The sequence below is a fragment of the Lipotes vexillifer genome, unplaced genomic scaffold (genome assembly GCF_000442215.2).
Source record: "Lipotes vexillifer unplaced genomic scaffold, Lipotes_vexillifer_v1.1 scaffold964, whole genome shotgun sequence".
Taxonomy (NCBI): Eukaryota; Metazoa; Chordata; class Mammalia; order Artiodactyla; family Lipotidae; genus Lipotes; species Lipotes vexillifer.
Window position 1 is genome coordinate 513,154 of NW_006799423.1, and position 14,395 is coordinate 527,548.

At 35.6% G+C, this 14,395-nt stretch overlaps 1 protein-coding gene across 1 annotated transcript in view; it reads right to left on the reverse strand.

Moving 5' to 3' along the window:
- ADAMTS20 (ADAM metallopeptidase with thrombospondin type 1 motif 20) overlaps nt 1-14,395 on the reverse strand; it is a 144,190-nt gene that overhangs the window by 107,396 nt on the left and 22,399 nt on the right. The window contains exons 5-6 of the mRNA XM_007471614.1: nt 3,394-3,499; nt 1,374-1,520 (exon numbers count right to left, since the gene is read on the reverse strand). Of these exons, the coding sequence (XP_007471676.1) occupies nt 1,374-1,520; nt 3,394-3,499 (253 nt within the window). The remainder of the gene's footprint in view (nt 1-1,373; nt 1,521-3,393; nt 3,500-14,395) is intronic.

Here is a 14,395-nt window from a genome sequence, read left to right on the forward strand (position 1 = left end):
TTTTAGGGAAAGAATATAAAGCAGAGTCAATAATGTCAGCTTTGGGAGTTTGCATTTGGGTCTCATCACTTCCCAGAATGCATGGTGTGAACAAGTTATTTAGTCTCCCTGAGTCTAAGTCTCCTCATCTGTAAATTGAGAGTGGTAGTGTTTACCTTGCAAATTGCTATTAAAGTATATGATATAACATCTTGAAGGAGTTAGAAAAGTGGTAAGTAGTGGTGAAAATGTGTATTTGCTATTCCTAGTTTGTCACACGATAGATAGTCTGCAGAAAACTTTGTGAAAATGTTCAGCCATTCTAACTGGGTTAAAAGCAGCAATTTATTCAATTGAAATAATTAGAAGAAATATCTTGGGGGGGATTTTTTACGGCTAGAGGGCATATTAAATTTTGTCCCAAAAATGAACATGTAATTTTTAAAATACCCATTGGCTAGAATCATGTTACCCCCTTCCAAAAATAAGCACACCCACTGGTATTTTTAATCAATACCTCAGTCAGCAATTGAACAAAGCTATATGCAATCATGTATAGATCAGCAACTGTGTATTGTGCTTTCAAATCAAGTTCCCATACAAGGATAAATAATCACTGCTGATTATAATTAAGGGATATATTTATACACATATATTCCAAAACATGGTTTCATTTATTCCTGCAGTTCTCATAAAGATAGGTAACTAAAACTGCATAAATTGGTGATTAGAATATGTAGTAGAAAAAAATCAAACAGTATTGTGTTTATAAGAGCTTGGCCTTGCCTTTTGAACAAGTTTCAGTAAGTAGGATAGAAATACCATTTGGATAAGAAGTTGGGAAGCAGAGAAACCTGGTAGGAGTTGAAGAGGCAAGGCAAGAACAATCTGGATCTGCCTCCTGTCTTCAGAGCTGGGAAGAGCCTCCAAAGAACAGGTAAACCTAGAGATTCCATAACCCTTCAGAGAACTATTTGTAATATTCATAGTTTGACTTTAGCTATTCTTTGCCCTTCAAAGGCACCTCAAACTTGAGCTGAACTCCTCTTAAACTATTACCTAGTAGCTTCTGAAAAAATTCAAACACACACAAGGAAGCTTTGATTCCCATTAAGTCTCCCCCTAAAATAAGTTTTTCCCATAACAGAGAGCCCAAATAAAAAAAAAACATGATAGCTAGATCTGAACTGCCCCCCCCGCACACCAAAAATATTAGTCAAGAATTAAATAAAATTCTTTTCTTGTTTTTAAACATCCATTTGTACAGTGAAAGTAAGCTTAAACAATAAAAAACTCAACAGATATTGAACCACTCTAAAAGAACATACAAGTTTCAAATTTCATAATCTAATAAATGTTCAATTATTTAACTAAAGTAACACAAAATCACTTACTCTAGGAATTCAGTGATGTACTTCTGACTACATTTTGACCAGGTCCAAGGACTTGTGTGGTAATTTAAAGTTGGAGCCATTACATGATACTGATGTTTAATTCCAGTTTCCTTACATTTAAAACTATCGTCGTGTGGAACATTAAATCTAAAAATAAAAATAAACACTTAAAAAAGAATACTAAAATATGTATACAACATTAGAAACATCTCTTATATTTAAAGTATAATCTAAAATGCAGATAAATCTGATTACATCAGGATTTGTACCCTTGATCTCTCCATAAAGTATTGTAATGCTAGGTTTACCTTCATGTTTAGAAGCACATGATGTCTAAGAAACAGTAGATTGTAACTTTGATCAGTAGCACAGTCTGCTGATTTAGTATGTGCATTTAAACAATCAAAATATTTGGATTCTGGCTCACTTCATCACAATATGGACTTAGCATTAACATAAAAATAACTGTAGTTTCCAACACACATACCCTAGGAGATGTGTGTGGAAAGATTAGGTGAAGGCTCTACCACACTAAACTCCAGACCATTGACTATCGCTACAGTATCAAAAAAAAAAAAAAAAAAAAAAACCCCACAAAAAGCACTTCTTTAATTTCGTATCACTCTATATTTTCCATCTATTTCATATGAAACAGCCTAAGTGCTCTTTCTGGTTTATAATCAATAAGTGATGATTTGATTGAACTGGAATAATAAAAATATTCCTAAAGGGCAACCAAATCTTCACAATAAGAGCAATGATATTAAATGATTAGCTGGTCAGCAACAAATCCTACACATTCTTTTGAGGACCCCAGTAAAAACTCACATTTAGAAGAAACCACTTGATTCAGATCCTTGCCTGTTGAAATGTGTACATAAATCAGTATTTTAATTAAACTACTTACCTATATTCTAAAGACACCTAAAGAGTTTCTCAGGAAGAAAATAAATGTCTAAGATGGTACCCTCTGCAAGAACACTCCTCCTACTTAGCACCAGTCATAACCAGAAATCAGTGCTTTCCAGATGTTGCAATGCATGATGTACCTCAGGCAGGTTCCTGATCTGCCCCGACTTCAACAAACAATATAAAAATCTGAGTGTGCATCTTGTGGATGGTCATGAGATATAACCATGCTAAAGGGAAGTGAAGAGGCACTAGTTTAATAAAAACGATCTCCACTTGACATTATTCCAGCTGAATACTCTAATGACGTTAAGCCATGACGAGGAAAAGAAAATGTAGTCAAGAGAGGCAACTCTAGCCTCAATTCCTTATTAGCAGATAACCAAGAAATCAAAGGAGTACTGGGGGTACATTTGAGATCATTTTTCAAGGGATGAGTTTCAGAGGGGTTTCTGATTTTCTCTGGGAGCCCCAAGGGTATCATGGGAAATCACAGCCTCCACATTCTTAAAGCATAAAACCCCAGTAGAATTTTTGATAATGCAGGAACAGATAGGAGAATCTCAAATTTAAAAAAAACAACAAAAAAAAACAAAAAAAAACCAAGCAAAACAAAAAGAAAACTATGGAAATGGGAGGAAATTTTTAAAAAAATCTCTTAGTAATTAAGAAATTCCCACAGGCCACATCTTCTGCTGGGGCTCTGAGCTATAAAAGCAAGAAATGAATTGGTACTACAAATATTTGGGGGAGTTCCCCAGAACCAGGGGCCCCTGAAGGCCCTCCCATAAGATGGTAGAGCACAGTACCTGGTCATGTATAGGATAACAAAGGATAGAGGCCAGAAGTGCTTGTCATGTAATCCAATACAGTAAATGAAATAAAAGAATTCCCAAGCTCTAGTTCTTTGCTTAGTCTGTTGATCTGTGCAGCCTGTCTGACCTAACATAGATCACAAAAGAGCCAGAGTTAGAATTTCAGGGGTGAAAATTACACTACTAATACTTTATAAAGATATAAAGGTGCTAATTACTCAATTGAAGATGGAATTTTAGATATTTGTGCAATGGTATATAGAAGGCACGTTACTGAGGTGACAGAAGGTACTTACACATGCCCAAGCTCGTGGGCTATGGTAAAGGCAGCACTGAGTCCATTTTCTTCACTAATAGAGCAGCTCCGTAAAGGATCACACAGGGTACCTAATTCTGCTAAACCTGAAAAATTTCACGTTTGTATTTCAAAAAAATGGAAAATACCAGAATCATAAAGAAAGCACTAAAGCATTTATCATTGGCATTACTACTTAGAAATGAATGCAGTTGACCGTTAATATTGCATGAACGTTTTGTACGGTGAAGAGAAAAGAACAGAATGATTTGTCTGTAGTTGAAATCTTTTCAGCAAACTCTTGGATTCTTTTACTGAAGAAAATAATCCAAAATATGGGATAGGTAAACAATTTTTTAAAAAACAGAAAAATGAAAAGAACACTTATTACAGGAAGAATGATGTTTTAGGCCACGTTAGTGTGCATAATAGGAAAGGTAATAAATGTTTAAACTGGTAATAGCATTAATAAAGAAAATAGCACAGAACAATATAAATTATACATTTTCTTTTATTTTTTAAAGTTTTGAAGCAGCATACAATTATTCAATTACCATATGATAATTAAATGAGTAAAAATATATTAAATGCTTAGAATAGTGCCTGAATTTAATATGTGTTAAATAAAACATGATAATAATATAATCATTGGAAGCACTTGATTTTGTAACCACTTCAGCAATGGGAAATGTATCACATGTCAAGATCTAGTCACTCATTTAAATAACAACGTGCAACTCTGCAACTCGAATTGCTGCTGAAAGAAGACAGCATGAACTGGTTGGACACCAAAGACAGCAATAGTTACAACTGATATAGTCTTTTAGTCTAGAAAAAGAAATTCAAAATAAATGTTCATTATAATAATCCTACTCCATCATCAACGAAGGTAGCATTTCATTTTACTTTTCAACATAATACAATGGTTTTTGCTATTGAGAGCCTTCAATGTTTTCCTGCAAATTTACCTGCTCTCCTACAACGATTCCTTTCATTAAAAAAAGATTATCATATGTAAAATAACCAGTTTCTTACTGTAAAGTTTTGCATTTAGAAATTTCTTAATATAAAATAAATACTTATATTAGCTACTGTGTTTTAGTTCCCTCTTCCTATGTATTCTTTTAGTCATAAATGTCAAATAAACTGAACACATTTCTTTCATGAATATGCTGGTGTTCCCTTGCCTTCATTAGTATTTTCAATTTGCCTAGTGGCTCAATTCCAGTGTATTCATTTCCAGGGCTGTGCATTTGGAACACAATATTGACTCCATTACCACCTAAACTTTATGTTACATGCTTAAAGATAGATATATTCTAAACTGAACATTTTAGTCAAATGACATATCTGTAAAAATATGCATTGCATATGATTAGAGACCATGATCAAATATCTCCATAGGCAAGACCAACAAAAATCAAAGTGAATGTATAGCCTTATGGTACCAAGCAGCCGGCTGAGGGTTTGTGCCTAGATTCACTCATGTTGATTAAGGGTTCTCTAAAACTGGGCAGAGATAGAATAAAGTAGCACAGGCCCAAATCTGATACAGATTCCCCATGTTTGGAAGTGCAAGAAGCTACACAGAGTCACCAATCCATCATGTTAAAGAATAAAAACCATTTTTTAACATACTTTATAAAACATGCTCAGAGACTAAGGCAACGGTACTTGCAAAAGGATAAATAAGCAGGAAACCTAGTAATTATTACCAACATCTTGTATTTGTCATTAAGAACTATCCTTAGGGTGTGTTCAATTGAGGAGTTAAGAATAAAGGAGCAGCAGCTACTCAGGGGAGGATTTTTTGGGGCAATGGAAGAAGTATAAGAAAGCAAATCCAACTCCAAGAAAATATTGAATTCTCTCCTATGTCATGTTCTGCAAGTTCCCAAATAGAGGCACTTTTTGGACTCAGAACCCATTGCCTAAAATCCTGGTTGAGTCCCTGGGTGGAGAAAGACCCTGTAAAACATTCGGGTGGCTGACAGGGACTTGGTGCTCCAGCCTGGGGTCAGGGCTGAGCCTCTGATGTGGGAGAGCCGAGTTCAGGACATTGGACCACCAGAGACCTCCTGGCCCCATGTAATAACAATCAGTGAGAGCTCTCCCAGAGATCTCCGTCTCAATGCTAAGACCCAGCCCCACCCAACAGCCAGCAAGCTCCAGTGATGGAGGCCCCATGCCAATCAACTAGCAAGACAGGAACACAACCCCACCCATAAGCAAAGAGGCTGCTTAAAATCATACTAAGTTCACAGACACCCCAAAACACACCACCAGATGTGGGCCTGCCCACCAGAAAGAAAACATCCAGCCCCACCCACCAGAACACAGGCACCAGTCCTCTCCACCGAGCCTACACAAGCCACTGAACCAACCTCACCCACTGGGGGCAGATACAAAAACCAACAGGAACTACGAACCTGTAGCCTGTGAAAAGGAGACCCCAAACACAGTAAGTTAAACAAAATGAGAAGACAGAGAAATATGCAGCAGATGAAGGAGCAAGGAAAAACCCCACCAGACCAAACAAATGAAGAGGAAATAAGCAGTCTACCTGAAAAAGAATTCAGAGTAATGATAGTAAAGATGATCCAAATACTTGGAAATAGAATGGAGAAAATACAAGAAACATTTAACAAGGACCTAGAAGAACTAAAGAGCAAACAAACAATCATGAACAACACAATAAATGAAATTTAAAATTCTCTAGAAGGAATCAATAGCAGAATAACTGAGGCAGAAGAACGGATAAGTGACCTGGAAGATAAAATAGTGGAAATAACTACCACAGAGCAGAATAAAGAAAAAAGAATGAAAAGAATTGAGGACAGTCTCAGAGACCTCTGGGACAATAGTAAATGCACCAACATTCGAATTATAGGGGTCCCAGAAGAAGAAGAGAAAAAGAAAGGGTCTGATAATATATTTGAAGAGATTACAGCTGAAAACTTCCCTAACATGGGAAAGGAAATAGTCAATCAAGTTCTGGAAGCACAGAGAGTCCCATACAGGATAAATCCAAGGAGAAACGTGCCAAGACACATATTACTCAAACTATCAAAAATTAAATACAAAGAAAAAATATTAAAAGCAGCAAGGGAAAAGCAACTAATAACATACAAGGGAATCCCCATAAGGTTAAGAGCTGATCTTTCAGCAGAAACTCTGCAAACCAGAAGGGAGTGGCAGGACATATTTAAAGTGATGAAAGTGAAAAACCTACAACCAAGATTACTCTACCCAGCAAGGATCTTATTCAGATTCGATGGAGAAATTAAAACCTTTAGAGACAAGCAAAAGTGAAGAGAATTCAGCACCACCAAACCAGCTTTACAACAAAATGCTAAAGGAACTTCTCTAGGCAGGAAACACAAGAGAAGGAAAATACCTACAAAAACAAACCCCAAATAATTAAGAAAATGGTAACAGAAACGTACATATTAATAATTACCTTAAATGTAAATGGATTAAATGCTCCAACCAAAGACACAGACTGGCTGAATGGATACAAAATAAGACCCGTATACATGCTGACTACAAGAGACCCACTTCAGACCTAGGGACACATATAGACTGAAAGTGAGGGGATGGAAAAATATATTCCATGCAAATTGAAATCAAAAGAAAGCTGGAGTAGCAATTCTCATATCAGACAAAGTAGACTTAAAAGTAAAGACTATAACAAGAGACAAAGAAGGACACTACATAATGATAAAGGGATCAATCCAAGAGAAGATAAAACAATTGTAAATATTTATGCACCCAACATAGGAGCACCTCAATACATAAGGCAAGTGCTAACAGCTATAAAAGAGGAAATTGACAGTAACACAATAATAGTAGGGGATTTTAACACCCCACTTTCACCAAAGGACAGATCATCCAAAAGGAAAATAAATAAGGAAACACAAGCTTTAAATGACACATTAAACAAGATGGGCTTAACTGATATTTATAGGACATTCCATCCAAAAGCAACAGAATATACTTTCTACTCAAGTGCTCATGGAACACTCTCCAGGATAGATCATATCTTGGGTCTAATAAAGTCTTGATAAATTTAAGAAAGCTGAAATCGTATGAGCTACCTTTTCCAACCACAATGCTATGAGACTAGATATCAATTACAGGAAAAAACTGTAAAAAATACAAACACATGGAGGCTAAATGATATGCTATTAAATAACCAACAGATCACTGAAGAAATCAAAGAGGAAATCAAAAAATACCTAGAAACAAATGACAATGAAAACACGATGACCCAAAACCTATAGGATGCAGCAAAAGCAGTTCTAAGAGGGAAGGTTATAGAAATACAATCCTACCTTAAGAAACAGGAAACTATAAGACATTGATGAAAGAAATTAAACATGATACAAACAGATGGAAAGATATACCATGTTCTTGGATTGGAATAATCAACATTGTGAAAATGACTACAATACCCATAGCAATCTACAGATTCAACACAATCCCTATCAAACTACCAATGGCATTTTTTCACAGGGCTAGAACAAAAAATTTCACAATTTGTATGGAAACACAAAAGACTGCGAATAGCCAAAGCAATCTTGAGACAGAAAAACAGAGTGGGAGGAATCTGGTTCCCCGACTTCAGACTATACTACAAAGCGACAGTAATCAAGACAGTATGGTACCAGCACAAAAACAGAAATATAGATCAATGGAACAGGATAGAAAGCCCAGAGAAAACCCACACACATATGGTCACCTTATCTTTGATAAAGGAGGCAAGAATATACAGTGGAGAAAAGACAGCCTCTTCAATAAGAGGTGCTGGGAAAAATGGACAGCTACATGTAAAAGAATGAAATTAGAAAACTCCCTAATGCCATATACAAAAATAAACTCAAAATGGATTAAAGACCTAAATGTAAGGCCAGACACCATGCAACTCTTAGAGGAAACATAGGCAGAATAATCTATGACACAAATCATAGCAAGATCCTTTTTGACCCACCTCCTAGAAAAATGGAAATAAAACAAAAATAAACAAATGGGACCTAATGAAACTTAAAAGTTTTGCACAGCAAAGGAAACCATAAAAAAGACCAAAAGACAAATCTCAGAATGGGAGAAAATATTTGGAAATGAAGCAACTGACAAAGGATTAATCTCCAAAATATACAAGCAGCTCATGCAGATCAAAATCAAAAAAGCAAACAGCCCAATCCAAAATGGGCAGAAGACCTAAATATACATTTCTCCAGAGAAGATATACAGATTGCCAACAAACACATGAAAAGATGCTCAACATCACTAATCATTAGAGAAATGCAAATCAAAACTACAATGAGGTATCACCTCACTCTGGTCAGAATGGCCATTATCAAAAAATCTACAAACAATAAATGCTGGAGAGGGTGTAGAGAAAAGGCAACCCTCTTGTACTGTTGGTGGGAATGTAAATTGATACAGCCACTATGGAGAACACTATGGAGGCTCCTTACAAAACTAAAAATAGAATTACCATATGACCCACCGATCTCACTACTGGGCATATACCCTGAGAAGATCATAATTCAAAAAGAGACATGTATCCCAATGTTCACTGCAGCAGTATCTACAATAGCCAGGACACAGAAGCAACCTGAGTGTCCATCGACAGATGAAGTGATAAAGAAGATGTGGCACATATACACAACAGAATATTACTCAGCCATAAAAGAAATGAAATGGATGGCCATAGAGTCTGCCATACAGAATGAAGTAAGTCAGAAAGAGAAAAACAAATACCATATGCTAACACATATATATGGAATCTAAAAAAAAAAAATGGTTCTGATGTACCTAGAGGCAGGACAGGATTAAAGATGCAGACAGACATAGAGAACGGACTTGAGGACACAGGGAGGGGGAAGGGTAAGCTGGGATGAAGTGAGAGAGTAGCATTGACATATATACACTACTAAATGTAAAATAGATAGCTAGTGGGAAGCAGCTGCATTGCACAGGGAGATCAGCTCGATGTTTTGTGACCACCTGGTGGGATGGGATAGGGAGGGTGGGAGGGAGATGCAAGAGGGAGGGGAAATGGGGATATATGTATACTTATAGCTGATTCACTTTGTTATACAGCAGAAAGTAACACAACACTGTGAAGAAATTATATTACAATAAAGATGTTAAAAAAAAACTATTCTTACCTTGTTATTTTTTTCCACATATTTTAGATGGGAAAATAAAATACTAAATCTTGTATTAATAGACACTATGTAGCCTTGGGCAAATTATTTATCCTCATTTATAAAACTGAAATTATAGGTCTTACTTCATAGGTTTGTTGTGAAGACTAAATAAGCCCAATCATGTTAACCTAAATATAGTGTATGATACATAGTAGGCACTCAAATATATCAGCTATCATTATCATCACCATTACTCTTGACTTAAAGGATAACAGGAATACTTTTATTTTCACAGTCTATGTTTCTAGATATCACTATGATTTTTGTACACAGGAGTAGCTGAAAACTGCAAATAAAGAATGGGGACCAGGAGACCACCCACTTCTACATGAACAGCCCAGAATGTCTAGCATTAAATCATTAAAAAATAGTAAGATATGGCTGACATATTCATACTTAACTTTTAGTATAAAGATGTGACAACAAGGCATAGATAATATAAGAAATATAACATATTCAATGGATTCTTCTTAGATGACTGACTCATAAAATATGTCTACAAAGTCGGAGAATAGTTTGCAAGGAGAAGAGAATGGGGTCTGTTGTAAAAATTAGAGTAGCAGGTGTCTGTTTCCACATCTGTGGAAGATTAGTTTCTAGACAGTCCTCCTACCGCAAAGAAACAAGACCAGTATTAAAAAGTACTTTTTTAATGAATACTGACCTCAAAGTGTACAAGAACTATCAAATCCCCACACCTCCAAAACCTAACATATATTCTCTCCCTGCCCATCTCATACCTATGCACACATGCATACATACATATAAACATTTATACCATGGGCTAAATTCTAATTGGTAAGCAATGAATAGTAGGGATAGGAATTACTCTGAGGGATAATACTGATAAAAGCAATATGATCCAGAGCTTGCTATAGGAAGTTTCAAGGTAGAGGATCTGATTCTGAATTCTCTGCCTTAAGTCAGGGAACTTGGTTAGTAACACCCTTTGGATTACAGCAAAAACAACTGAAAACCCTCTCTAGAGGAAAGCACACACTTTTTAAGTGGTCCACCACTAACTTTATGGATTAATATTAAGTAAATATGAGCTTATGATCAGAGATCACCAAACATACAAACCAACAAGTCAGCATAAGAGAAAGTTAGCAGAAACCACATATTTGGCTATCAAATGTTTAGGATATGGGAATTGTCAAAGATGGTATATAAAATTACTCCAAATAAATGTGTCAGTAAACATGAAAGGCAATTACAAATATAAGCAAATATAAAAAGAATGTAAACAAAACAAACACACAGATTTTGAATAAGAACTAACTAGGATATTTTAAATTGAAAAACTTATGTTGAACTGGAAAATTCAGAGGACACGTGAAATATCAGATTAGATGCAGCCAAAGAGAAAAATAATAAAATGCATGTTAGAGCTGCATGAAGACAAAAAGAAATAAAAGCATGGAAAACAAGTATAATAAATGTACATGGACTAATGTTGGTAGTTAAACAGACATTACTATGGAGGTTATTTTTAAAATCCAATTATATGTTGTTTCCAATAAAAACACCTGAAGTAACAGGACATTGGAAAATTGAGGAAAAGATATCCAGCAAATACTAAACAAGAAAAAGTTGGGTGCATAAATATTTACAATTGCTATATCTTCTTCTTGGATTGATCCCTTGATCATTATGTAGTGTCCTTCTTTGTCTCCTGTATTAGTCTTTATTTTAAAGTCTATTTTGTCTGATATGAGAATTGCTACTCCAGCTTTCTTTTGATTTCCATTTGCATGGAATATCTTTTTCCATTCCCTCACTTTCAGTCTGTATATGTCCCTAGGTATGAAGTGGGTCTCTTGTAGACAGCATATATATGGGTCTTGTTTTTATACCCATTCAGCCAGTCTATGCCTTTTGGTTGGAGCATATAATCCATTTACATTTAAGGAAATTATTGATATGTATGTTCCTATTCCCATATTCTTAATTGTTTTGGGTTTGTTATTATAGGACTTTTCCTTCTCTTGTGTTTTTGTCTAGAGAAGTTCCTTTAGCATTTGTTGTAAAGCTGGTTTGGTGGTGCTGAACTCTCTCAGCTTTTGCTTGTCTGTAAAGGTTTTAATTTCTCCATCAAATCAGGAGCACCTCAATACATAAGGCAAATACTAACAGCCATAAAAGGGAAAATCGACAGTAACACATTCATAGTAGGGGACTTTAACACCTCACTTTCACCAAAGGACAGATCATCCAAAATGAAAATAAATAAGGAAATACAAGCTTTAAATGATACATTAAATAAGATGGACTTAACTGATATTTATAGGACATTCCATCCAAAAACAACAGAAGACACATTTTTCCCAAGAGCTCATGTAACATTCTCCAGGATAGATCATATCTTGGGTCACAAACCAAGCCTTGGTAAATTTAAGGAAATTGAAATTGTATCAAGTACCTTTTCCCACCACAACGCTATGAGACTAGATATCAATTATAGGAAAAGATCTGTAAAAAATACAAACACATGGAGGCTAAACAATACACTATTTAATAACGAAGTGATCACTGAAGAAATCAAAGAGGAAATAAAAAAATACCTAGAAACAAATGACAATGGAGACACGACGACCCAAAACCTATGGGATGCAGCAAAAGCAGTTCTAAAAGGGAAGTTTATAGCAATACAACCCTACCTTAAGAAACAGGAAACAGCTCGAATAAACAACCTAAACTTGCACCTAAAGCAATTGGAGAAAGAAGAACAAGAAAACCCCAAAGTTAGCAGAAGGAAAGAAATCATAAATATCAGAACAGAAATAAATGAAAAAGAAATGAAGGAAACAATAGCAAAGATCAATAAAACTAAAAGGTGGTTCTTTGAGAAGATAAACAAAATTGATAAACATTAGCCAGACTCATCAGGAAAAAAAGGGAGAAGACTCACATCAATAGAATTAGAAATGAAAAAGGAGAAGTAACAACTGACACTGCAGAAATACAAAAGATCATGAGAGATTACTACAAGCAACTCTATGCTAATAAAATGGAAAACCTGGAAGAAATGGACAAATTCTTAGAAAAGCACAACCTTCTGAGACTGAACCAGGAATAAATATAAAATATGAACAGACGAATCACAAGCACTGAAATTGAAACTGTGATTAAAAATCTTCCAACACACAAAAGCTCAGGACCAGATGGCTTCACTGGTGAATTCTATCAAACATTTAGAGAAGAGTTAACACCTATCCTTCACAAACTCTTCCAAAACATAGCAGAGGGAGGAACACACCCAAACTCATTCTACAAGGCCACCATCACCCTGATACCCAAACCAGACAAGGATGTCACAAAGAAAGAAAACTACAGGCCAATATCACTGATGAACACAGATGCAAAAATCCTCAACAAAATACTAGCAAACAGAATCCAACAGCACATTAAAAGGATCATCCACCATGATCAAGTGGGGTTTATTCCAGGAATGCAAGGATTCTTCAATATACGCAATCTATCAACGTGATAAACCATATTAACAAATTGAAGGAGAAAAACCATATGATCATCCCAATAGATGTAGAGAAAGCTTTCGACAAAATTCAACACCCATTTATGATAAAAACCCTGCAGAAAGTAGGCATAGAGGGAACTTTCCTCAACATAATAAAGGCCATATATGACAAACCCACAGCCAACATCATCCTCAACGGTGAAAAACTGAAAGCATTTCCACTAAGATCAGGAAAAAGACAAGGTTGCCCACTCTCACCACTCTTATTCAACATAGGTTTGGAAGTTTTAGCCACAGCAATCAGAGAAGAAAAGGAAATAAAAGGAATCCAAATCAGAAAAGAAGTAAAGCTGTCACTGTTTGCCGATGACATGATACTATACATAGAGAATCCTAAAGATGCTACCAGAAAACTACTAGAGCTGATCAATGAATTTGGTAAAGTAGCAGGACACAAAGTTAATGCACAGAAATCTCTTGCATTCCTATACACTAATGATGAAAACTCTGAAAGTGAAATTAAGAGAACACTCCCATTTATCATTGCAACAAAAAGAATAAAATGTCTAGGAATAAACCTACCTAAGGAGACAAAAGGTCTGTATGCAGAAAACTATAAGACACTGATGAAAGAAATTAAAGATGATACAAATAGATGGAGAGACATATCATGTTCTTGGATTGGAAGAATCAATATTGTGAAAATGACTATACTACTGAAAGCAATCTACAGATTCAGTGCAAGCCCTATCAAATTACCAATGGCAATTTTTACAGAACTAGAACAAAATATCTTAAAATTTGTATGGAGACACAAAAGACCCCGAATAGCAAAAGCAGTCTTGAGGGAAAAAAACGGAGTTGGCAGAATCAGACTCCCCGACTTCAGACTATACTACAAAGCTATAGTAATCAAAACAATACGGTACTGGCACAAAAACAGAAATATAGATCAATGGAACAGGATAGAAAGCCCAGAGATAAACCCATGCACATATGGTCACCTTATCTTTGATAAAGGAGGCAGGAATGTACAGTGGAGAAAGGACAGCCTCTTCAATAAGTGGTGCTGGGAAAACTGGACAGGTACATGTAAAAGTATAAGATTAGAACACTCCGTAACACCATACACAGAAATAAGTCCAAATTGATTAAAGACCTAAATGTAAGGCCAGAAACTATCAAACTCTTAGAAGAAAACATAGGCAGCACACTCTATGACATAAATCACAGCAAGATCCTTTTTGGCCCACCTCCTAGAGAAATGGAAATAAAAACAAAAATAAACAAATGGGACCTAATGAAAC